At 36.7% G+C, this 25,733-nt stretch overlaps 2 protein-coding genes across 4 annotated transcripts in view; both read left to right on the top strand.

The window, feature by feature from the left end:
• LOC136848069 (cytosolic carboxypeptidase 2-like) overlaps positions 1 to 23,327 on the top strand; it is a 142,515-nt gene extending 119,188 nt beyond the window's left edge. For 2 of the 3 annotated variants that reach the window (XM_067120237.1, XM_067120236.1), the window contains 12 exons: positions 468 to 633; positions 1,007 to 1,120; positions 2,332 to 2,442; positions 2,754 to 2,923; positions 3,634 to 3,793; positions 4,158 to 4,385; positions 5,573 to 5,652; positions 5,925 to 6,078; positions 8,009 to 8,575; positions 12,271 to 12,397; positions 21,664 to 21,742; positions 22,180 to 23,327. In XM_067120237.1, coding sequence (XP_066976338.1) covers positions 468 to 633; positions 1,007 to 1,120; positions 2,332 to 2,442; positions 2,754 to 2,923; positions 3,634 to 3,793; positions 4,158 to 4,385; positions 5,573 to 5,652; positions 5,925 to 6,078; positions 8,009 to 8,575; positions 12,271 to 12,397; positions 21,664 to 21,742; positions 22,180 to 23,188 — 2,965 coding nt within the window. In that variant the 3' untranslated portion in view covers positions 23,189 to 23,327. The remainder of the gene's footprint in view (positions 1 to 467; positions 634 to 1,006; positions 1,121 to 2,331; positions 2,443 to 2,753; positions 2,924 to 3,633; positions 3,794 to 4,157; positions 4,386 to 5,572; positions 5,653 to 5,924; positions 6,079 to 8,008; positions 8,576 to 12,270; positions 12,398 to 21,663; positions 21,743 to 22,179) is intronic. The other variant, XM_067120238.1, reaches the window with a different exon arrangement.
• LOC136847925 (dentin sialophosphoprotein-like) lies at positions 14,672 to 17,367 on the top strand. Its single transcript, XM_067119943.1, has one exon. The coding sequence runs from the start codon at positions 14,672 to 14,674 to the stop codon at positions 17,237 to 17,239; it is 2,568 nt and encodes an 855-aa protein (XP_066976044.1). The 3' UTR covers positions 17,240 to 17,367.
• Positions 23,328 to 25,733: the final 2,406 nt, after the last annotated feature.

Genomic DNA, 25,733 nt, shown 5'->3' with positions numbered 1-25,733 from the left:
TCTTGTCAGTCTGCAATAATTATCGTATCTTATTCTGTAAGAGACTAGTTTTCGAACGAAAAAATATAATCTTAATGTTCTGTACTGTCGAGTTTAGAATCCTCGATTGTGAAGAACAAATCTGGTGCCCAAACTTGAGTTCAAAAGTAGAGAATCCTTATCAACTCTGTTTCTTCTCAGTAGTTTGAGCCTCCTGCCAATGAACGTTTTGGTTTCCTCTCGCAACTTAAAATAAACTCAAACCATTCTTGTATTTATTTTTCTTGCGTGAACTACACTTTTCACATGTGAAAGAATATCATTTCGTAGATCTCGCTTTATGACAGCTTGGTAATCTAGGGATGCCTTCTCGCTGTACTCTTGAGGGCGTTACATGGATTGAGGGTCCCACAAAAGAAATTAGAAAAGCAGGTAACTTCTCATGAACGAGAGGCCTGATCACTGTGAAATGCTCTCCTGTTTTCCAGCAGCGACAACGCCTGCTTTGACAGCGACGACGACGGAGAAGACGACGCCCCGTCTTACACCCTGACCTTCAACATCACGTTTCCACACGACCACGATACGGTTTACATTGCTCATTGTTACCCCTACAGTTACTCGGACCTGCAGGAACACCTCCTTAGCATTCAGGTAGGCGTTCATGGAAGGAGTTGGGCTCCTGTATTTCAAGTCGTATATGTGTGTACATCTTTCTATATTTTAATAGATCTTCCCGTTCTTCTTATTACGTGTTTTTGTCGCTTATTACGATTGTCGTTAACGCTGTTGATAGCAGCATATTAGCATTTTCTTTACATTTAATGTGTTTGTTTTAATGTTCAAAACAGAAAAGCTTTTGAGCTGAGAATCTCTTAGTTTCTCATCTGTAATTATTGTTGTTGCTGTATTAGCAGTAAGGAATTGCCTCAGATGTAGCCTGTTCTGAGTAAGAGATCGCAAACTGAACGGCTTATTAATCACCAGTTTTTTAGTCATCTACTGACTGCGCTTTCATGATTCACAGAACGACGTATTCAAGTCCACCGTATGTAGGCAGCGGATACTCTGCCGTTCCTTGGCGGGAAACCCAGTTTATCTCTTAACGATTACGAGTCCGGAACCAGAGGAAGACGGAAAGGTGAGGCTGTGATAGTGTAAGTCATAACACTCAAGTCATTTAATTATTTTTTGCGTTAAGTATATTTTTTTATCTGTTATTTCATTCTTTGATAAACGCTTTAAAATTCTGGTTAACATTTCTAAGAGCAAGGGAGGTCAGTGTCAATCGATCCAAACCGAAATATTTCAATATTTCATTCCTTAAGAAATCAAGTAGAGATCGATGACATTTGATGAAAAAGAAATTTAATGATGATTTTACACACACACACACACACACACATATACATTTACCTGTGTGTGTGTGCATGCATGCATATATACAGGCGGTCCCGGTTTACGACGGGGTTCCGTTCTTATAACCTGAAAATCGTCGTAAACCGGAAAATCGTCGAAAATCGTCAAAATCATAAGAAAACCTTACTTTTAATGCTCTGGGTGCATTGAAAACGACGTAAACTGCATTATTATTGAGTTTTACATCAAAAAACCTTCAAATTATGATTATTCTGCCGTTTTGGGGCCAAATTTCTTCCGTCGGATACGTACGCGTCGTAACCCGGAACATGTCGTCGTACGGGAAATAATTTCTGATGAATATATTTATAATATATAACGTCGTCGGGAACGCCGTAAGCCGGAACCGTCGTAAACCAGGGACTGCCTGTGTATATATATATATATATATATATATATATATATATATATATATATATATATATATATATATATATCTTATACGCACTCTGTTATAAGTGATAAACACTTCGGCCCCTGGGAGATTCAAACCGACTACTTCAAGGGCAGTAACCATTCGGCTGTCATTGCTACCGTCCATGCATTGGTCGGCTCACACTGCCGGGTGTTTAAATCTCCCAGGTGCCGAATCGCTTATCAGTTAGAATCCCCCTTTCTGTATTATTCTCAGGTTGGTTATTAAACGACACTTATAGCGTAATGTATGTGAATATAAAAATGTCACGGTGCATGTGACAAAAATTTCATATATATATATATATATATAATATATATATATATACACTGTATATATATACATATATAATATTCGTGTGCGTGTGTAAAAGTATAGTATTACGTATTGTTTATATATTTAATTTCTTGACGAGCTTGTTGCGATGATGATGAACATTTAAGAAATAAACGGGAGAGCGATGGCCGTCAATTAGAAAAAAAATCAGACTCCCCGAATTGAATCGATTCCTTTTGCAGAAAAAGCGCGCCGTAGTGCTCACCGCTCGGGTCCACCCTGGGGAGACCCCCTCGTCCTGGATCATGAAAGGGGTATTGGATTTCCTCACTTCGGATCATCCCAAAGCACACGTAAGTATCTGTTGCTTTAATGCAGTAGACTTGTGCGTGAGGATGCGTTACCAGTTAGCCTGTTGCATGAGGCATTGAGACGAACTTATTTGAAAACATTAGTATCGTTAGGCATATATGAACTGCATTTGTTCTACAATCGTATTTGAAAACGGAGGAATTTGTCAATGGCTCTCATATGTCGTTTTTTTTGGTTTTGTGCTTTTCTATTGTGAACTGTTATCCGGCTTCCGAGTTTGTCTCCGTCATTGCATCTTGCATATGGGTACGTGTATATGGACTTCATAGTTTTATATCCATTTCCTCCGCAGGATCTTCGATCGCAGTTCATTTTCAAAGTGATTCCGATGCTGAATCCGGACGGGGTCATTGTGGGCAACCACCGTTGCTCGTTGGTAGGTCGTGACCTCAATCGCCAGTATAAGATGGTTGTCAAAGAGATGTTCCCTGCTATCTGGCATACGAAAGCCATGGTTCGTAGGTCAGTAGAATGAGTTCTTATTCTTTTCATAGATGAAGAAATTCTTATTGAACTGGAATGCAAAGTTAAATGTACGCTTCAGGTGTCACATGAGCATGCTCTTTGGTGGCTTGTAGCATTTCGTCACCAAACATTGTATCAGGTTACAAAATGTATACATACAATATACATACATACATATATATATATATATATATATATATATATATATATATATATATATATATATATATATGTTTGTATGTATGAATAAATAACAAAACCATATGCTGTACTCATTAATGGGATTTCATACCAGCTTGTATCTGTGTGACTTCAAATTTGCCATCAGTGCTGGCGATTTAATGATGGAAAGGAAATCCAGAAAAACGTGTACATGGGACACTAATTGATAAACATTTTCTGAAGATGAATTATTTAGCAAGAGCTCCTGTAAAGAAATCTTTTACCAGAGAAAGGCCTCTTACCCCCTGAAGTGTGCCAGGCTGTTTATTTTTCAGGATGAAATATATCGAGAACCTTTTACTTTCAAGTTTATATTTCTTTTAGATTTTGCGTAGAGTTTAGGATTTGTATTTCAGTGTGTGTGTGTTTTGTGTGTGTGTGTGTGTGTGTGCCCATAGCCGTAGCATTAGCTGTAAACATAATATTTTTCTTTTTTAATTACAGTTGCCTGTTTTGACCTTTTCACCGACCTCTCTTTCCAATAGGTTAATGGATGAACATGGTGTAGTTATGTATGGGGATTTCCATGCCCATTCGCGTAAGCACAACATCTTTTTGTATGGCTGTGAAAACCGTCGCAACCAAGACAACCATTTACGAGAGCAGATTTTTCCTCTCCTCCTCCATTATAATGGCGGGGATAAGGTACATTTTCTGAGGACGGCCGCTTTCTCTTGCATTGCAAAATATAAATTGAAATCCTGTGCTGGAATTTTTTTCCTCTTATCCATTTTTGATTAGTCGTTCATATTCATTCGAAAGTTTCCTTTGATCTGTTTCTAATGCAATGTTCTTAAGCTGCTTAGTGTCATGTCACTCTTGAAATCATCTATTCCTGTCTTTTTCTTGTTTCTGATGCTTATGAAATAAGCACTACTTTCTTCTGGTCTAAGGTAAATACCCCCCAAACCATGACGCATTCTGCAACCCCAAGAATTCCCTTTGGCCTGAAGCAACTTTTTACCTTTACCATTGTGTATAATGCCAAGGCACCACTTCTCCATTCCAGTTTAGCTTTCGCAGCTGCAAGTTTAAAGTCCACCGTTGCAAGGAAGGCACCGCTCGCGTGGTCGTCTGGATGATGGGCGTCTTGCATTCCTACACAATGGAGGCTTCCTTCGGAGGAGCTTCTGAGGGCCCTCGCGCTGGGACCCACTATAACATCCACGATTTCCTGTCCATGGGACGCCAGTTCTGCGAGACTCTTGTTGAGTATTTCGATCCACAGCCAATAAAAGTAAGCTGAAGACTTCTTCTAGAGCTGATAAGGTACCCTTGTTAGCCCTAGCGCAAGGAAATTTGTAGAAGTATTTTGGTTCAAAAATATTGTGCATATAATGGCAAAAAGGCCGACGGTTGGGCAGCCCAGTGCCCTTTTCACGTCTAGGCAGAACGGAAGGTGCAAATTTATTATCGTAGAGGAATTGGGAAGTTTACATACTTAAAATAGATTTTGAAACATCTTGGATGATCTTTCATTAAATTAATATGTTAATCTAAACCTTTTGTTTTATCTTTCCTTTTCTTGCTTGCTTGGAATTTTTGTTATGGTGAGTATTTTTGTGTTTCTTATTGTGTTATATTGGTTTTTATGCCTTTATTCTTCACTCATTGTTTATCCAATTTCTTCATGCACGTTTGGTCACAGTTACTTGCTGCTGGGTCATACCCAGAGAAACTGTATCGGAATGTAGTGAAAGTTAAATGTTCCTCTGTGTGCAAAGCAATTTATATGTTCTTATTATCTTAAGGTTCTTATTTGTAAATGACGAAGAAATGAGAGAAATTTTTCCTCTAGCGTATCTGTAGTTCCCGTTGAACGGAACTTATTCCGTTAGTTACATATGATATGATGCCGGCTTTTGAACTGAAGAATCATTCCAGCATATCTCATTTAATTGTCTCAGTTTCCCTTTCCACCTGTCAGTGTATATCCACTGACTGACTGTGATTAGAGAGTGGAAACTAATCGCTGAAATGTGTTTGTATCTATTTTGTTGAAGTTGTTTGTTCTCCATTCATGGGATTTGCAGTCACTTATTGTATTGTCTCGTTGTGGAGGACAATTAAAGATATAATGACTCTAAGATGGCCTTTTTTTGTGTCTTCATCAAGATAACACAGTATTTGAAAGTAATTACTTCACAGCATCGACCATTTCAAAGGCAAGATCGAAGCTTCAGTGATATCAGCTGCGGACGTTTACGGTCAGCGCAAAAAATGTAAACAAATAAATTAATAAACAGACAATATCTGTAGTTGTGATGCACATACTGTATCGCCAAAAATAATGCTTTGCAGCTTTATATTTGTGTGAGAGGGAATTTTCCATGATAATATGCGTAAGATAAAACATTTCTTGTTAGCCAGTTTTACCCTTGAAGAGACTGATCGAGTTCTTGTCTTTCAGGCTCCGATTTTTAGGAGAAACTCAGGAATAAGCTGTGGTCGAGGCTCATTAAGAAAGGATCCAATGCCGACGAACCGGCATCCATCGATTTCAGGTTAGTTGATAGGAGAGTGAATTTATCAGTAAGCAGTGCGAAGTCTGCTTTGAAAAAAGGGATGTTTTCCCACCATACAAATATTAGTTTTTCACGTGATATTCCATAAAGGAACGAATCGTAAAATCGGGTTTAAAATCGTTGAAAACCAAAGCAGATGGTTACATTTTGAGATCAGTAAACTTGAACACCTTTCAGAAAATAATCACTGACAACATAAGCAAAGAAATAATCACTTCAGCCTACACACGCGTGAAACTTTCTTTTTCCAGTGAAACCAATTCCAGCAGCGGGGAATCCGATCACCAGGTGACCCCCGTGAGGCTGAGGAAGAAAAAGATCCCCAGAAATCCTCGAAGGAAAATGATCGGAGGGAGAAGCAGCGTTGCTCAGGTGGTGGAGAAGGTCACTTCGCAGATGAGGATGGTAAGGCTGCAGGAACGGTCAGTTTATTCTTGGAAATTTTATGAATCTCCGACAACTTGACTGGAACTGCAATGTTGAAAGGGTATTGCGAATGGAATATTGTAGAAGCCGTTCTGGATTCCCTGTTGCAGAAGTTACAAAATCCCGAAGTTCTCTCTGCCAAGAAAATTCATGTTGCCCCCCTCCCAAAGTAAAGTGTTCAGCTTTATCTTAACCTTTGATTGAGTAATGCGGCGGTTAACTGTTCTTGTAAGTTGCGTTATGTTACTAAGAATATGCGTAAAATATAAATTGTATTCTAATAATACGTAAAGTATAAATGCTGTTCTAATAATAGCATTTTATTAGAATAGAATTTTACGTATCCGTAAGGGAATAATATCTATTGTAACTTAAGAGAGCAATATTAAACAACAAAGGTTGAGTTTAGAATATCTTGTAATACAGGAGTTAAATCACTGCTGAAGCTACCGGGGTCGCATTACAAATTGTGTAAACGAAATTCCTAATTGCTTATTACGAATGAAGGCATTGTAATTATAAGATTTTTTCAGGGTATTTGCTTTAATGCTAAACATTCCGAAGAAAAATAAGTGACTTGAAATAAGAAGAAATGCTTGAGTAGAATAATAAAGAAACATTGCGATATTTATCCTATACACATAAAATGATTCTCAGTTACTTATTGATGACACAGGCACTATAAAATTATATATATATATATATATAAATATATATATATATATATATATATATATATATATATATATATATATATATATATATATATATATATATATATATATATATATATATATATATAATATATATATATATATATATATATATATATATATATATATATATATATATAATGTGTGTATGTGATTATGGAACCTGGGTTTGTTTCCCGCTACCGGACATCATAATTTCTTCATATTTCTTGCAATTGGATCTTAAGGCTTTGTAGTGACAAGCGTATCCAAAAAAGCGCGAAGAATTCGAGAAGCATTTAAGAGGGCATTGTATATATATATATATATATATATATATATATATATATATATTATAATATATATATATATATATATATATATATATATATATATATATATATATATATATATATATATAGTATATAATTACAGAGAATCACGTAGATATTAATTCATTGTCTGTGAATCAAAAATAAAGATGAAAAGAAATTCGAGAGTGCAGTGTCTTTTGTGATGTTTATATCACCTTTTCAGAGCAGTATGTGTGCGTGTAGATATAAAATATTCACAATTCATCGAGGTATTCACAAATAAAATAAATTTTATATTTTAATGGTCTTCAAATATCATTGTACACGTACCAGCTTCAGTTATTGCTTCATTTTTACAGTAGAGTTTTTGAATGCGAACATCAAGTTGCGTATGTGAAAGTATTTTCCATTTTTTTCAAATCATTAAAGAATTATTAATCGAGAGGTGACGGGCACATTAAGCTGAAGGTGCTGGTAATCTGTATCTTTTGCTGAGTGTCATTCATCGTAGCTCGTTTGAAGGACAGCAGTCTTGTCATGGTCTTTTTACATGTGTGATTTCCTATGTTATTAATGAAACCAGAATTGTAAGTGGACTGGAATGGCGTTTTTATCTGTAACAGTAATGTATCTAATTAAGGCCAAAAGTCCAGATTTCCTTATAATTGATTGTGTCAACAAAGCAGATATGTATCTGAAACTTTCAAAAGCTACAGCAACTGGTTCGGTTACTTTGATGCAGAGATGCGTCAGATCCTTCGGCAACTACAGTAGTGCATTTTGTTCTGTGATATAGTGATGCATCTGGTCCTTCCAGAAATGACAAGAAATGTGTTTAGTTCAGTGACACAGTGATGCATCTGGTCGTCCCAGAGGCTACAGTAATTGGTTTTGTTCTTTTAGGAGAAATCCGAACGTCGAGCCAAAGGTTTACAGCACAGCCGATCTGGTTCCTCAGGTTCACCTGTGACCAGTTCCCGAGAGCCTCTACTCGGTGACCGGGTCAGTGGTGGTAGACTTTCCTCTAGTGATGGTGGTGCGGCCGGAGATTCAAACCTGGACGGCACAGTCTACAAAGCTGTGACGGATAGCAGCGGCAAGCCGTGCCTTAAAAAACTCCTGGAGAGACCTCGGACCTCTACCAGTGTGCTTGACCCCAGCTCAGGACGTACCAGCCTTAGGCCAACCCAGTACAAGTTAGAAGAAGCTTTGCCCCCCACGCCCTGCTCAGCCCCCCCACTTCGCAGGTCCAGTCATAGCCTGATCCGCCCCACCCCACCACAGCCCTCACCTACCCCTCCTCCTCATCCCCTTCCCCCTCCCCATCATCATCCTCTTACCTCTGTCCCTACTCGGGAGAACTCCGTCTCCCCGATCCCGCCAGAGAAACCTTCCACTGGCTCTGTGAACGAGCATTTAGCACACAGACTCAACAACAACATCAACAAACACAGGGATCTCGGCCAGAGTGTACGTCTATCACAAAGCTCCCCTTAGTAAACAGCATGTCTATATAAGAATGGAAGAAGTACAAGTCATATTTCTGTGAAACACGACAGAGGAACTCGTGGGTAGAATGAGCAAAATATTACTGTTTTGTTCAGAATGTCATTTTTCTAGTTTTACCTTGTTGTCATTTTTGGGTGTAATTTACTGGGGGAATGGTGCAGCTTCCAAGGATTTTTGGTGAACAACAAAGGAACTCCATCAGACAATGAAAAAATATTATTTTTGAATCTTTAAGTTGCTCCACTTTACTAAAATTTTGTGGGGTACGGAGTGCTGGTAGATTTTGAGTCAACTTTGAGTGATATTTTGAAAGACGATGATAGATGTTCATGTAACATTTCTATCTTAGGAAGATAACAATTCTTGAACTTTTGATTCCTCACACGACAGCAGAAACTGTAAAAATCCTTTACCAACTACTACGGGAGACAGTGGGCTGCAAGGGATTTCAAAAATGGCCGCTCAACTGCCAAAGTAAGTGACAAACATTCCAAATGTCTGGTTTTCAAGTTTCATGCCAGAAACCTGACATTTGGGAAAAGGTGTGCAATTCCAGGGAGGTAATAAACGTTGTCAGGTGAATACCGCTGGGTCTTAATTTTTGAGTGAGATTTTCAGAATAAGATTCCTAAATTTTTGTGATGTATAGACTGCTGTACAAATGATACGGTTTTCACATTTATATAGAATTCAACAGATCTAAACCATTCGTGATGTATATGAGTATTTTAATGAAATGTGTAGCTTAACACATTTGTGACTAATCATGAGATTCATAATACACGTGTAGCATATAACAATAAGTGGCTGTAATTCTTTAACATTATGTAAATAAGTACAAACAGTATTAAACACTGGTCGTAACTCTGGAAAATGCAATGCCTAATATCTTCATTCCTGTATGCGGAGACATCCATCTGTATATACAAGCTTAACGGACATGTGATAGTTAATTTGGTTTTTTTTCTCGACTGGAAAAAACTTTATACAATCAGGAGCCAAAGAAAGAACACTGCAACCCCAGTCCTCGGCTTGACTGTCTAAATTTCATCAAATCAATCCGAGTACAGTACTGCGAAATTTATGTCTCGCCAATCATTTTTGAAGTTGGATTTCGAGTTCTGGAGCGCATTTTTGCAATGTCGAAGTAGAACATGTTAGATTTCTCATTATTACTCCTCACTGAATGCTCAGAAGAGCAACTCTCCTTTACGTAAGCCCTTAGAAGGAACTAGACGTCCCCGAAACCCCCTCGGCGCTCAAAGTCACCTGTGCCAATTATGCATTGTACTTCATCCATTTCTGTATAGTGCCTCAGTGTAAAACATCCTTTTAACATCACCGTCCTTTCTCCACGAGTAGATGTTTGTAGATGAGTTGTGCTTTTATATGTGCTACCGGAAGTTAATTCCCTAACTGTCACTGCTTTTGCCCTCTCACATAAACTCAAGCAACTGTAGTAAACTCAGCTTCGTTTAGGCCTGTGTTTCTAACTTCAGAATTCAATACGTTGTGAAGACCAAGTTCAAACTGTTGCTGAATTTTTAGAAGTCTTGGTATTCAGAACTAGACCCTTTAAAATTTCATTTATTTCAGATATTTAGAACTAACCTAAATTGTTAATTATACTAATCAGGGAAACTGATGTGGCGACGAAGCCTTCTATGTACAGTACTACTACAGTTGGTTTCTTGAAGACACCACATGACATCTTAAAATGATAAAGCCGCGTAAATCGCTTCTAAACGCTTGTGCATGCTTTTAATACCATTTTTTCGTGACCACTAAGTCTGTATATTTTCTTTGCTCTAAAACTGCTTCGAGATAACATTTATTTCATGATAAAATGTATTGATATGATGATATTGCCACGCTTACCAAACCATTGATTTCAATTTGAGCATATGACAGTTTAAATGACAATTCAGTGATGATATTTAACATTAAGTGAAAGTATATTTTTTATTTTTAGCTGAATGCTTTCAGCAGTTTAGTTGGAAAGGATTCTAAAGCTGTTCACAATGTGAGCTTATAATTTGCTCTGTTGACTGCCTCTCTTTCCCCTTGTCCGTCATTCGTAATTTATAATTATCAAGAAATTATTGTAATGTCTTCTGAAATATTTTATTTATCTGTTTATACTTTTACACGCACACACAAACACACTATATATATATATATATATATATATATATATATATATATATATATATATATATATATATATATATATATATGTATGTAGATAAAGATATAGATATATGTACAGTATATGTATATCATTGTATCATTGAAATATCTCCTCTCACGATGAAAGCCTGCCATCGTCACTGTGCACGGTGTTTATTGTAAAGGCTCAATCACTGGGGCACATTGTGTGAAGATTTTTAGCTTTTTCCACCAACGTTTCCACAAAGCCCCCAGTATTTCCTTGTTTTACTGCAAAATCTAAGTCGCGTTCGCTCATTGAGGCGATTTCATAACGGACAAGAACAAGCGAAAAGGGGTCCGAAATAATGACAATGTCTGCCTGGCATTCATTTTCTTTTTTGTTTTTGCAGTACCATGCTAGACAGTTGTGCTGAAGTCATTTTTATCAAAGATAAAAACAAACGAGGTTTTATTTTAGATTTCAAGTCGTAATAAAACCGGATGTTTAATGCCCTTTTGATTTATTGTATTCCCTATTAACAAACTTCCTACAGTCCAGGAAGTGATAGCACAGCTAAGGCCAGAGACTTACTTACTCCAGTACCCGAGCTTGGTGGAGGAAAGTATGAAAGGAATTACAGGTCAGCTTGAACAGAATACAGTTTTATCAATTTAGAATTTTATTTTACTGGATTATGCGCATTTCTTTATATATTTAGTAATTTCATGATTTCTCTGTACTTTTTTTTGACAATTCTTGGACAGACTTGTTGGTATGTTTATGAAAGGATTTTAGGCCTTAGAAAGTTTCATTGATACAATAAATATATATATATATATATATATATATATATATATATATATATATATATATATATATATATATATATATATATATATATATATATATATATATATATATATGTGTGTATATATATATATATATATATATAATATAATACATATACATATATATATATATGTATGTATATATATATATATATATATATATATATATATATATATATATATATATATATATATATATATATATATATATATATATATATATTATGCACATATTTATATTTTTACCAGGAAAGCAGTATTAAAATAATTCAGTGATTGTATTATTTTACTATAGTATATTACACTTTAAACCGAGCAGTTGCCAATCTAAACTAATGCAATAATATCAAAAGGTATGGTATGAAATAATAGATTTTAACAGTTTTCGAAAATAAACCTCTATAAACAACATACCCAAAATAAAACAACACAATCAAAATAAAATCTAACCGGATAAACAGAACAGGGCGTTACTGAGGCACTCTAGTGTTAAATAAGATCTATTTAAGAGCATTCGTAACTCAGTCTTTAATGATAGTCCGACACCAGATCAGTAGAAGCTTCGTTTTGACAATCAGTTAAACTATCTGCCCTCAGGTTGGATTGGTATGGCGCCGTCTTCTCACATCTATATCGAATTTCTGTTTTCTCCTCAGGACGGGTACGAGGTCGACGGCAGGGATTCGGCCGAGCCCAGGGGCTACCTAGACTTGGCGACCAAAAGCTATATGGAGAAGATGGGAGAGCTCATGTCCAGCAGACAAGCCGTCAGTGACACTGAAGGTGAGGAATATCAGGGGATCCGAAAGATCATCTGAACATCGTCAGTTTTCTCCGCTTACTGTATCGTTTGCCTTTATGGAAAAGATTGATCGATCTCCCGTTTGTGTTGTATCCGCCTCTCTCTCTCTCTCGTCACTGTGCGTCAGACTTATTACTTTCTGTGTGTTTAATTTAACCTTGTGTTTGTTGATGCTTTCAGGCCACGTAAATTTCCGATTTCCTTTTTGACTAACACGGATTCTTGTAGAACCAGAATCACGACGTGAGGCTTCTCCGTACAGATTAGCGCTCATCAAGCTTAAGTTGAACTATCATTCTGATGTGTAGATTGGACAAAACCCACACTGTTACAGTGGTCAAGTAGAATCGGATTTCTACTGTCACGCCGATGCTACCACTTCACTCGTGATGTTTTACGTCTAAGAAGAGCAACCTATGAATGGAAATCAGACGTTGAGTCTATATTGGGAAGGACAGGTGAACTGACTGTTGTTTAGGAATTTTCACTTTCATTCACCGTTCTTACCTTTGATGTATTAAACAAGTAATGGAAGGGAAGATGACCGAGGAGGATAAAGCAGTGTACAGTTATTTTGTTTTCTAATTCAGTTATAGGAATATGCCCACTGATACTTAAATACATGCACAGCATTATTATACTGTATATATACGCACACACATTCACTCGCGCACACACAGTATATATATAAACATACATATATATATACACACATATATACATACATACATTATACGTTAAACGTTACATGTGCGTGTGTTAAGCATATACATACACTGTACACTCAACGAATGAATACCCACAAGTGTCTTCCTCCTAAGCATAAACCTTAAAATGCAGGTAGAACAGACACCTGTGGAACTGTGTTTATTGCATTGTGAGTGTCTGGTGCTTGTACCTTAGTCAAACAATTGAGAAGCATTGAAGACTAAACAGGGAGGAGATCTTTAAGAGCCGTGGAGGATACCATCGGGCACCATAGTATCCTGACGTCTGTTCTTCACGTCAGGTAAGTGATCAACCCCTCTCTCTCTCTCTCTCTCTCTCTCTCTCTCTCTCTCTCTCTCTTCCATCCACCTATCGTGAAGAGTAGATTATTGTACTTTCCGTTACTTGAAATCACTTTCCAAAAGACTAATCACGATCTAGAATCACAAGATCTTAATATATACGGGAATTACTGTAGATTTCTAGAGACAAGCTTGTTTGCATTTTGGATAAGCTCATCTCAGATGTCAGGGTGCTCACCTAATTTCAAATGTTCTTGTTCATTTTCTTTTCCGAGTGTAGCTGCCCCTGCTGTCTTTTTTTCGAACTATAGAGTTGACACTGGACATACATATTGCTCTCTCTTCATCCTGGTCTTACTTGAACACCATTTATCTGACTCTCCCGGCCCTCTTTCTTTCTATAAAGACATTTTGGTGGTTTTCTGTTTTGTAACTGGTATTTTACACCAATTCATTAATGTTTGTAACACGAATGATAGTTACATATATAATGATTCACAAATCAGAATAGCCTAATAATTGAGACGTACCAGTCATCTTTCATAAATATGGCAACTGAGATCTGTAACGTTCCTTTAAAGAAAAATAATACTGATTTTACACTTTTCCGATGCCATTTACGTGTACCATTTTCTGTAATTGTGGGAGTGAAAAACAAGAAATGAATGCAAAATTGTATTTGACAGTTCACTGGTATTTCCAGACGGATGTATTCTGACAATATCAGTGTTCCCTGAAAGACTTGTAGCTCATCTTGATGTTTTCTCAAGTTTTGTAACTTGTGTTTAAAAAAAATCTTTGGTTTCCTAAGTACTGCGGTATATTCCTTCTTTAAGTTTTCTCAAAATATTAGTTCGAAAACAGCAAATACAACTGCTTACCAATGATATGTGAGTAGTGTCATTGTTTCTATACTTGTTGCAAACAGTATCAGGTTCTTGAATGTCTGTTGAGGAACTGCAACCCAACAGATTAAAATTTTTGTTCATCTTCAATAAACGTACATAATATGCTTGTTAATGCCACATTTGATATGACTTGTGCACAAAATGACATCAAAAGTATAAAAGTCAGTATAGTGTTCCAGGGGTACATTGACGGTTCATGCTTAATTATTGAGCTCTTGCATCTTGCCAATTGAATTAGGACATTGCTTGCTATATACCGGTGAGACACAACGCTTAAAGTTAGATCTTCGAATATTTGTCTCAAAACATCTTTTCTTTTCTTGTAGATCAAAAAAATATGAATGTCAAGTGTTTAGTGACAGTTGTTTTCCACTTTTGTCTGTTTTTCTCAGATGGCAAAGTGGGACAAGACTCGAAAAGGACCGGCAAATGGAGAAGGAAAGATGCCTCCATAAAGGGAGGAAAAGTCTTGGTCAAGAAAGAGCAGAGACCGGCAGAAGTTCCCGATTCTTCTGTCAAGAAGATAAAGGTCAAGGTCTCTGAGAGGAGTGCTGTAACTGCAGAGCAAAATGTCAACAAGCAGCGTCATCCGAAGGGCCAAGAGTGCTTAAAAGAAAGGACCTTGACCCAAAGAAACCGTCTTCCTCGAAAAAACGCCTTGCCGCTGGAAATAGATTCTTTTGGTGGGGAATGGAAGGAAGGTGGGGAACCAAACGGAAGAGCTCCACATGGAGAAAACTGTTTTCGAATTGGGAAAGATATTATTGGTGAGGATGGAAGTGAGGAAAGGGAAAAAGCCTCCTCCGAGGAGGATGAGTCAACGGACGAAACAGAAACATCAGTTACGGCAGAAAAGCATTCACTTGAATGGGGTTGTGATTCAGTGAGTCACAGTAATTCAGCATTTAGGAAAAACTCATTTGCAGAAAATGCTTTCAAAAGAGACTCAGTCCAAGTCTCACTTCTACCTATTGAAGAAGAAGAAGAAGATGATTCAGCAAGTGAAAGTTTTCAGAACGATAATTCAACTGAAGGGGAGCGTCTTACTGATGGCCATATTCCTACTGAAGAACCTTCTTTGCTCGAGGAAAGAAATATAAAAGAACCAAACGCTGACTCAGAGGGAAAAGTCGATTCACCAACTGAAGCTGAAAAATCAGGTGATTCAGATTCTGAGAGAGAATCAGAAGCATCAAGTGAATCGATAGAGTCGGAGGATTCAGATTCTGAAGGAGAATCAGAAACAACAAATGAGTCTGGAGAATCTGATGGTTTAGGTTCGGAAGGTGAATCAGGATCGTTAGATGAATCAGATGAATCAGGTGTAGTAGGAGCAACAGAATCCTCAAGTGAATCTGAAGAGTCAGATGAATCTGTTTCCGAGGAAGAGTCTGACCCATCAGATGAATCAGGAGAATCAGAATTATTAAGTGAATCGGCATCGACAGAAGATGTAAATTCATCCCCTGCTTTAGGTTCGATTGAAGAATCGCAGTCAGAGAAAAGTTCTCTTTTGTCCAAAGAATCCTCTGAAAAGTCTGATTCATCAGAAGGAGACACATCCGGGAAATCTAGTTCCTTAGCAGATAATTCATCAGAAAGTGAATCATCTTCAGAAGGGTTAGTTTCATCAAACAAAGATCCATTGAAAAGGCCACTTTCCAGACAAAGAGATTTGGGGGAAAAAACAAATTCAGTGGAGGATGATACTTCGGTAAACAGTTCATCTGATGACTCCTTGGCAAATGGTCTTTTAACTAAGGAATTTGTGTCTTCATCAGAGGACGAAAAGAAAGGAGATAATGAACCTGAAGCGAATAAGAACGTAGATATAGCAAAAGTTTCTAATAATCAAAAACTGTCTGAGCAAGAAGGTTCCTCAGGGGAAGAGCCCACTGATGGGAGTAGTTTCAGTACGGAATGGATTACAAGTAAAGAATCGAGCCTGCAAGACGAGTCGAGCACTGAAGAATCACTGAAAAAAGATGAACTGCTGAGACTTGAGGGTAATCTAAGAAGGAAATGTTTTGTTAGGCCAGAAGGAAACTCTGAATCAAGTTTTTCTCCCAGTGAAGGTTCCGAAAAGACAGTCATTGCTTGTTCAGGAGGAAATGAAGATGAAAACATATTGAACGAAGGATATGAAACTATAGATATGGGTACGTTGGCCGAAAATTCATTGTCAAACACAGATGTAACAGAGGGTTTACATGTAACAAATGCAAAAATTGTAGAAGAGCTAACGGTAACAGATTTGGAAATATCAAACGAAGCATTTATGGCTGAAGCTGAAGCTGTTAAAACTCTGTCAGATGATAATACAACAAAAACTTTAGAGGTGCAAAGCGTAGGGTTTCAAGAAGAAAATTCATACCGATCGGAATGCCCTCTGCAGAACAAAGAAAACGAGAATATGCAGGAGGTGCAGTTTAAAAATGATCTCGTACAAAATGCGGTCATTGACAGCACAACGGGAGAATGCTCACAAGGAGAAGACAAACACAGTCCTTTCACCGAAAGCGCAACTAGACAATGCTTACAAGAAGAGGGAACCCAGCGAAGGATTTTCCAGAAGAGAATTGCACAGAAAACAGCTGCCATGAACCTTTTGAATCTTAGGAAATGTAAGGAAATGGAAAAGTCCCAAAATGAAAAACTGAATAAAAAGGGAGGATGTGCAGGTTTGGAAAGATTTTTGCAGCAGGACATCAAGATAGATCGAATATTATTGGAATACAAGAGGAAAATGAAAGATGGAATTATTGTCCATCGCAGACGCAGAGAACCAGAGAAAAATGTACATCAAAACTCCAGGGAAAAGCCAGGGCAACGAAACAGTGCAAAGGAGGAGAGTACACGAAAAGAAACCAAAACAAGAAACAGTGTTCGACGCCTTGAACAATAGAGAACCAATGAGTTCTTGTGAACATAAACAGCTCCTAAAAAGTAGTATAGCAGAGATTAGGACTATTGAGAACCTGACGCCGGTGAAACAGGAAAATGTCCAAGAGAGGCATTTTAACAGAAGTCGTCAAAGGTTACCAGATGAAAAGATGAAAGGGGGCGATCATTTTGGTGCAAAGATCCCCCAAGTAAGTACATTAGGCAGACAGAAATTCTCTCCAGGGAGGGATTACACAACACAAACAATTCAGAGTAAATTTCATGATAAAACTGGAGGGAAAGGAGAGGAAAAGCAACAACTACCAAAGAAAATCCAAGCAAAGAAGGCAGCAAACAATAGTAAATTGAAAAATCACCAAGAAAAACAAAAGGGTCAGTTTTTCAGCCAAAATGAGGTTGAAATTTCCATCCAAGATAAAAATCACAGGAGTATGCAGAATTTTTGTGATGTGCAAGTCCAAAAGAATACAAAACAGAAAAGAATCAAGAATGGTACTTGTCTCCAAGAGATTGTTAGTGGTAGACCAGTTCAAAATAACCAGAACGCAGAAAAACTGAAGGCAGGGTTGTGTAACGCCAAAAACCTAAAGGCTTACAGAGAATCTGGAAATAGAAGGCACCTTATCAGTATACCCAAATATTATCGAAAGCAAAATGGAAATTACGATAGTGAAACCGCAAAAGAAAGGTTTGAGGAATATGGATCAGGAAAAGTAATACCCGAGATGGTAAAAGAGAGTAAACAAAAGAAGCAGTTGAAACGTGATAGGTCTCTAGATGACATTAAATATGACTTGACTGAGGTTCCTGGAAACAAAACCAAAAGAGCCAGTGGCCTAAAATCTGGGTCAGATGGCGGAAAAAGGATGCGACGACAAACGTCAGTAGCGAAATAATTTTTGTTAGATTTAAGAACAAAATAGTAGTTGAGTCAGCCCACAAAAGATTGAATGTAGATGAGCATGGTGATAAAAGCTATATTGTCTTCGAATGTAGATACCCTCGAGGTTCATAAGTTCAGTATTGTGCTGAATAGAAGTTGGGTTTTATGGGAACCCAGAGACAGTTTATTTACCTCCTCTATATCGCCAAAGAACAAATTGTCCAGTGATTTCTTACAAATTACACAAGGCAAGCAGGACATCGATGACTTAAGGGTTGTGGTTAGTGGAACATAATGCATTTAATTTATTGATTTGATAAACAACAACTAAATGCGCTTTTCAGGTACTCCACTGCCTTATCTTTGAAATGTACCTCCGACTTTTCTTACAGTTGTAAATGGAAACTAGAAATCAAGCGTATTTGCAATTATAACTGATAAATTTTATCATTCTCATACTGGAAAATAATATGAAGGGTCTCTTAGTGAGTGAAATGCTGTTACTGTGTTGTTGAAGGTCTAGCTGGCCTTATGCTAGGACTGGCCCCTCATGGAACAACTTTGCTCGCAAGTGCCCGTTGAACCTAATTGTACGGAAGCAGTTCTGTAAAATATTTTATATAAAAAGAAGAGTTGCTGCTGATAAGAATTTACTTCCAAGTGAAGCGCTTGTCCATTTTTATTTTTTCTTAACCTGTTGCTATTTCACTACACCTCCTCTGCTGCACCAATAATTTGCTCTCAAATCTGAGACTGCATCCTTGAAAGCATCAACAAACTCGCGCCGTCAGTTCGATCGTATTACATCAATACGCGATGTAGTAAGTGAATAGAATGATGTGTTATTGATGTAACAGATAAGCCAGTCATTGTGTTTTCTGAATCTTTACCTCCGTCAACGAAATTGAACAGAATTTATGCATTCACCCGTGTTTGTGCGTTGGTCCTCAAGACATCTCAAAAAGTTAATGATGGATTTCAGTGAAATTTTGTGCGGGAGTTGACTTTGATCCAAAGATGAGTGTATCAGTTTTTCATTTGGATTCAAATTCTGATCAAATATGTTGATTCGTGGTGCCGAGGTATGTGCTCTCAGAGTGCATTTGATGATTATATATATATATATATATATATATATATATATATATATATATATATATATATATATATATATATATATATATATATATATATATATATATATATATATATATATATATACATTTATATTCTTCTCAATCACGAAGATAAAATATTACGATGCACTCCACAATGAAGATGAAATGTTCTTAATTTGTCCCAATAGTTTATATCCATCAGGCCTTTTCAGGGAACTTTATATAATCAGTTTAAGAAAAACATATATATGTTTTCTTAAATGATTATCAATAAATATTATATTCAGAAAATGAGGGCGAAACTGTTGGGACAAATTAAGAACTCTATTTCCTTTTCCTCTGGTTTCTCCTTCATCTTCATTAACATATCGTAATATATATTTTTACTGTATATATATATATATATTCATCATATCATAAGTATATATTTTTAGTATAAATCTTAAAACATATACTTAGAATCTTAATAGGATTGCAAGACAGCCCACTATATTTCAATTTATTTATTCACTCATGAAACATGTACTTGATTATTCTTAATTGAGTTGGTTTCCGTTAAGCTGTTAACTATGTATAAATAATGTACAGCTGAAATTAACCACACACGTACTCCATATATATATATATATATATATATATATATATATATATATATATATATATATATATATATATATATATATATATATATGTGTGTGTGTGTGTGTGTGTGTGTGTATATTTGTGTATATATAATGTATATATTTACAGTATATATATACATATATACGTATACACACGCATATATATAAAAATATATAAATATATATATATATGTATATACTTTCTGAAAGATGTCATATGCTAGAACCTTTATGTAACTGGGCGAGAATAATTGAAGAAACATGATTCGACATAAGTAAAACTGAAAGCCAGTTTATGAAGCTAAAAATGCTTTTATTTTCAGTTATTTTGTCCTTCTGACCCCTACGAAATAAAGCCAGTCAGAGGGCCTCAGGGCTTCTGCATGAGAGATAGGGTACCAAAAAATGTCATTTGTACTGATGACATTCGGAAAAAATCCACTTCGCTGATACAATGTATAACATCTCAAACCAAGATATTAATATGCACAAAAGTATACACACGAAAGTAATATATATATATATATATATATATATATATATATATATATATATATATATATATATATATATATATATATATTCGTGCATATATTTTTATATAACATGTCAAACCAAGATGTTAAAAGCATAATATATGTATATATATATATATATATATATATATATATATATATATATATATATATATATATATATATATATATATATATATATATATATATATATATATATATATATATATATATATATATATATATATATATATATATATATATATATATATATATATATATATATATATATATATATATATATATATATATATGTGTGTGTGTAATTATTTGTGCGTATATGTTTGTGCATTTTAATATCTTGATTTGAGATGTTATACAGAAATATACGCAGGAATATATATATATATATATATATATATATATATATATATATATATTATATATATATATATATATATATATATATATTATATATATATATATATATATATATATATATATATATATGTATTGTATATTCGTGCGTATACTTTTTTGTGCAAATTAATATCTTGGTTTGAGATGTTATACTTTGTATCAGCGAAGTGGATTTTTTCCGAATGTCATTAGTACAAATGACATTTTTTGGTACTCTACCTCTCGTGCAGAAGCCCTGAGGCACTCTAACTGATTGGCTTTATTTTGTGGGGGGGTCAGAAGGACAAAATAACTGAAAATAAAAGCGTTTTTAGCTTCATAAACTGGCTTTCAGATTTACGCATGTCGACTCATTATCTCTCCATTTATTTTCGCTCAATTACATATAGGTTTTGGCACCTGGCCTCTTTCAGAATGCATGAATGTCTGAAGTCGGCAGTTGTTCATTTATTTGAAATAAATTTAGTGAGTAAAATTAGCAGTTTTTATACTTTGGTGTTTGTCGCTAAGAACCATGGACACGTAGTTGAGGCAAGAATTATAGTTAGGATTGCGTATGTTTATTCCTTCTGATGCTTAAGCTGTTGGCATCTTGCCGCGAAACATTACACAGTTAGCCTGTACTTAAGGCAATTTAAGATGCTCATATTTGTATTTGTATATCGAGGCCTTGACCAGTCTATTTTGTTTGATTTTGAGTGGCATTAGGTGAGTATTTAATAACAGTTCCACTCAGTCACATTTCCAAGCCAAGCTGAGAAGTGCAGTGTTTATAAATATTAATGTAGATTAAGAATCGCATCGTTTTTTACCATTTATACTTGAAAGGGATCTCTTTACTTAGAAATTTTTTTTATATTTTCCAGAAGGCAGCGTGAGCAATTTCTGGGAACCAGATCCTCAGCCCCGCATTATGCTTCCAGCCCCTAGGTACTCGCATTCCAGGTAATGTATCCGCCATCATTCTCGATGGCTTGAGTATTATGTTGAATCTATAGCCTAGGTCATGATATAGGGTTCACTCCAGGTTAGGTTCGGTTAGTTTGTTAGGCACGTGATAAATGTCCTATACTCCCTCTCATTACTGTTGTAGCGCTAAAACTACATTTTATTTAGAGGTTAAAAGAGCAAACATTTTGCGGGTGAGAAATATACTTTTTTGTGTATTTTTTACTGTTTTATGCTGTGAAATGGTTTTTCCCTTACGTTTGATAGTATGTGATAGAATGTTCTTTTATTTTTATCAGTAAAACCTTATATTTTCGATGATTCCTTAGAAATTACTGTGATTGATATTCTAATCGATTACCTGACGATACTGTTCCTAAAGACCATAAGTTTGATACCTAAAATCCTTTACTATATTTCTTATTTCAACTCAGCCTTCGGAGGTTAGACGCCTTAGAGCCCGTCGTGGCCAAAACTCGTCTGCATGACCCAAGGCGCCCGGTGAGACCCGCACGGCCTCCGCAACTTTACACGTCCGTTCGCACGGCTCACGTCATTCACAGAGGCACCTCTCGCGTCCAAAGGTCGGTCCTGACGCGGCGGGAGAAGCAGCAGAGTGACCACGCGAGAGAAAAGAAAAGGGAGAAGGAGATCGACAAGCAGTTGCAGTACTTGCAGGACGATGTCCTCAAGGATACAAAGTCGACGCCCTATTACGATTCCAGGCATCATCAGTACGACGTCTGCGACAATGACAACCTGCTTTGGATGAGGGGATCGCACACGGAAACCGTCGACCTGATGACCGATCCCCTCCATAACGGAAATCTGACGTACCACCGTTACTCGTCACAACCATCGCAGCTGGACATGGGTCCGTGCGACGATCTCCTGGTGTCGGGGGAGGAGGTCGTCTTGAGGTTGTCCGTTCCTTCAGTGCCCCGAGTGATTCCAGCTCCAAAATCAGGCGACGAGTCTCCCTTCGGAACAGTTCCTCGGAGGTTGGGCATGCGCAAGGTCAGCAGGAAGACAGGGACGGGAAAGACCTCCTCCAACAGAGACATTGATGAGGAGCAGCTGTGCGCTGACATAGCCACTTGCGATACCTTGTTTCTGGATACCTCTGCCCAGGAAACGCCCGAGTTGATAGCGGCCAGAAATCTCAAGGGAAGAGTGAAAAAGAAGAAGGCTGTAAAGACTGTAGGAGGAAAGGACTCTGAGAAGAAGAAAGAGGAGAAACAAGAGGAAGTTGAGGAAGAGAAGGGAGCGGATGAAGAGTGTGGGAATGTTAACGAAGACAACGAGAAAGATAGTTCTGAGAGTCTGCAACCAGACGGTAAAGTGAAGAAGAAGATAAAGATAGTTATTGGTAAGAAAGTGAAAACTAAACCCAGTAGGAAAAGTTTAGCTGAAAAAGATACCTTAGCTGACAAGGATGTATGATTAAAATGTAAACTTAAGATTGCCGCGTATTACTTTTATACTTCACTGGAATTATGGACGTAACAGTAGGACATTTTTTAGGTTGCTGCTAACGTTGGTGACAAACCACTTTTAATTTTTTGTATTTTCTCCTTTTGCATTGGCATTTGCTTCCTGTGAACGTGAATGTTAGTGATAAACTAAAGTATAGTTTAGAATAAACGCAGGACCATATCAATTTGTGTATGTGCAGTTTGACATAAAGTGAAATTCACTTAGGTGATGTCCTGATGCACCATCCATGACTTCGATAACGTCCTGACATTAGAAGAGAATGGCAGTGTTTAGAAAAGTGGGGACCTAAGGTCAAGTAAGTTTAGGAAAGGTGAACAGTAGCTCCTACGCAGGGGCACAGTAAACAACACATTGGCCAAGTAAATATTAAAATGCAAGTGTAGTTGTGCAGCAAAGTTCTTTGATATCATACAGATTAACGCAGTATTTAAAAAAACATTCCTACATTGAAAGAAATGTGCATGGAAAAATTTTCATTCAGTATTTGTAAAACCTACTGATTTTCACTGTAAAATTTATACCATTGTTTTATTGCATCTGGAGTGTTCAAATGAGAACTTTCGAAGGATGCCTGTTCTGTGGAGGGGTCCTCAGAGAAGCTGTGTAATACTTGGGAGAAACAGACTAAGGGAAGAAAATGAGAATGGTTGAGACGCAGAAGGAGAAAACGTTGGCTAAAAAGGACTTAAATTAGGACTAGAGAGAACAGTTTATTTTTTTTTATCGTGAGGTGTTCAGAAAAGCTTCGGTTGATAATTGTTTGAGATAATTTTAACTATTATTTGTATATATAATGGATTGGTCACTGCCAACTTACACACAGTTTTCTTCTTAATGGTAGTAGTGCTCCAGTGTGTGTGTTCACTGTGATAGCCTTTGGACATTTGACCTCATTCTGGTTCACTGCACCAGGTATGCTGATGAGAGGCCCCGTAGAGGGTTAGCACCGTCAGTGCACCTCATGCGGTTTACCGTAGGCATTACTTAAGGTTCTTTGCAGCGTGCCTTCGGCCCTTAGCTGCAACCCCTTTCGTTCCTTTTACTTTACTTCCTTTCATAGTCTCTTTCTTCCATCTTACTTTCCACCCTCTCCTAACAATTGATTCATAGTGCAACTGCGAAGTTTTCCTCGTGTTACACCTTTCAAACCGTTTACTGTCAATTTCCGTTTCAGCGCTGAATGACCTCATAGATCCCAGTGCTTGGCCTCTGGCCTAAATTCTATATTCAATTCACTTCAATAAGAGGCGGATGTACCATTTAGTTGGTAAAACCATGACTGAAATTTTAGGAGACAACATTGATGGTAGCCCTGTTGTGAGTTTTTTAAAAGCTTGTGGTTTTTATGAAAAAAGATCTTGTAATAATTTTATCTAGGTATGTCTCTTTTTATCTTATTTATGGCAGTTTTAATTCCATTAGAAATTAAATCTCTGCGATTTTACCTATTTTAACATTGACCTTTAGAATGTGTATTATAAACTCGCTATTTACACCATTTCCATTTTCACTCCTCATCAAAGCGCTGAATGTGACCCTATGGGGCGGACCCTATTGGTCCCAGTCCTTGGCTTTATGCCTAAATCGCATATTCCATTCCATTAATCCGAAGTTTGCCAGGGGAGTATTTTTAAGAAACGTTTGGAATGTGGGTCAAAAATTTAGAAAAAACTGCACACTCGGAACTCAGAGAATGTACCATGAAAGCAGGAGGTTACGTTAACTGCAGCACTTTGTCAGCTATCAGTCAAGCCATTACTGCCCCTGTAAGTAGTTCTCTCAAAAAGTGTCCGTGAATTCAGTCCTAAAAAAGTCAGTGATTGAAGAAGCCGCAATTAATGTATTGTATTTCTGGGCCATGATTGTAATGTTAAGAGTAATAAAATATCGTACTGTACACATCAGAATTCTGCAGGAGTGACGTCGACAAAGATACAGGCGAGCATTTTGAAGGCTCCAGCTATGTCATGCCCTTTTAGGGGAAACGCCGATTTGCTTTCGAAGATGTGCAAATGTCCCAGATTTGAGAAAATGTGATATATGTGCACCTTGACAGTGAACGCCATTCCCGGGTAAAAATGAAAACAGAACTCTTCCCTTTGAATATGCCACTTTGTAAATCTGGTTGGCTTGGTCTTTCCTACCGTATACTTTATGTGCAAAGTCTATGTGTAACAGTTTGGGTCTCACTTTAACATCGTTATCTTGATCTGTACGTGTGACATAAACGCTTGCTCTGTAAAGGAATGCCCCAAAATTCGTAATGTAAAATGTTGTATGGCATTTTGACGAAACTTTATGCCGTAATTAATAAGCGAAAACTTTGATTTTACTTTTTTTTTTTTTTTTTGCTGTTATTCTGGTCACATTTAAGCTGACAACAGTTGTTCTTGCCTTTTCTTTAGTCTTTTACCAACAGACACACACACACACACACAAAAAATTATCCTAACGTTAGAGGCAGAGAGTTAAAATTATCATTATATTCACA

Source organism: Macrobrachium rosenbergii, chromosome 18, assembly GCF_040412425.1.
Source record: "Macrobrachium rosenbergii isolate ZJJX-2024 chromosome 18, ASM4041242v1, whole genome shotgun sequence".
Taxonomy (NCBI): Eukaryota; Metazoa; Arthropoda; class Malacostraca; order Decapoda; family Palaemonidae; genus Macrobrachium; species Macrobrachium rosenbergii.
The sequence above is the reverse complement of the archived record's forward strand: the minus strand, read 5'-3'. Positions and strand labels throughout refer to the sequence as shown.

Coding starts and splice junctions, on each gene's coding strand:
- LOC136847925 (XM_067119943.1), top strand. CDS start 14,672: ATGAATGTCAAGTGTTTAGTGACAGTTGTTTTCCACTTTTGTCTGTTT.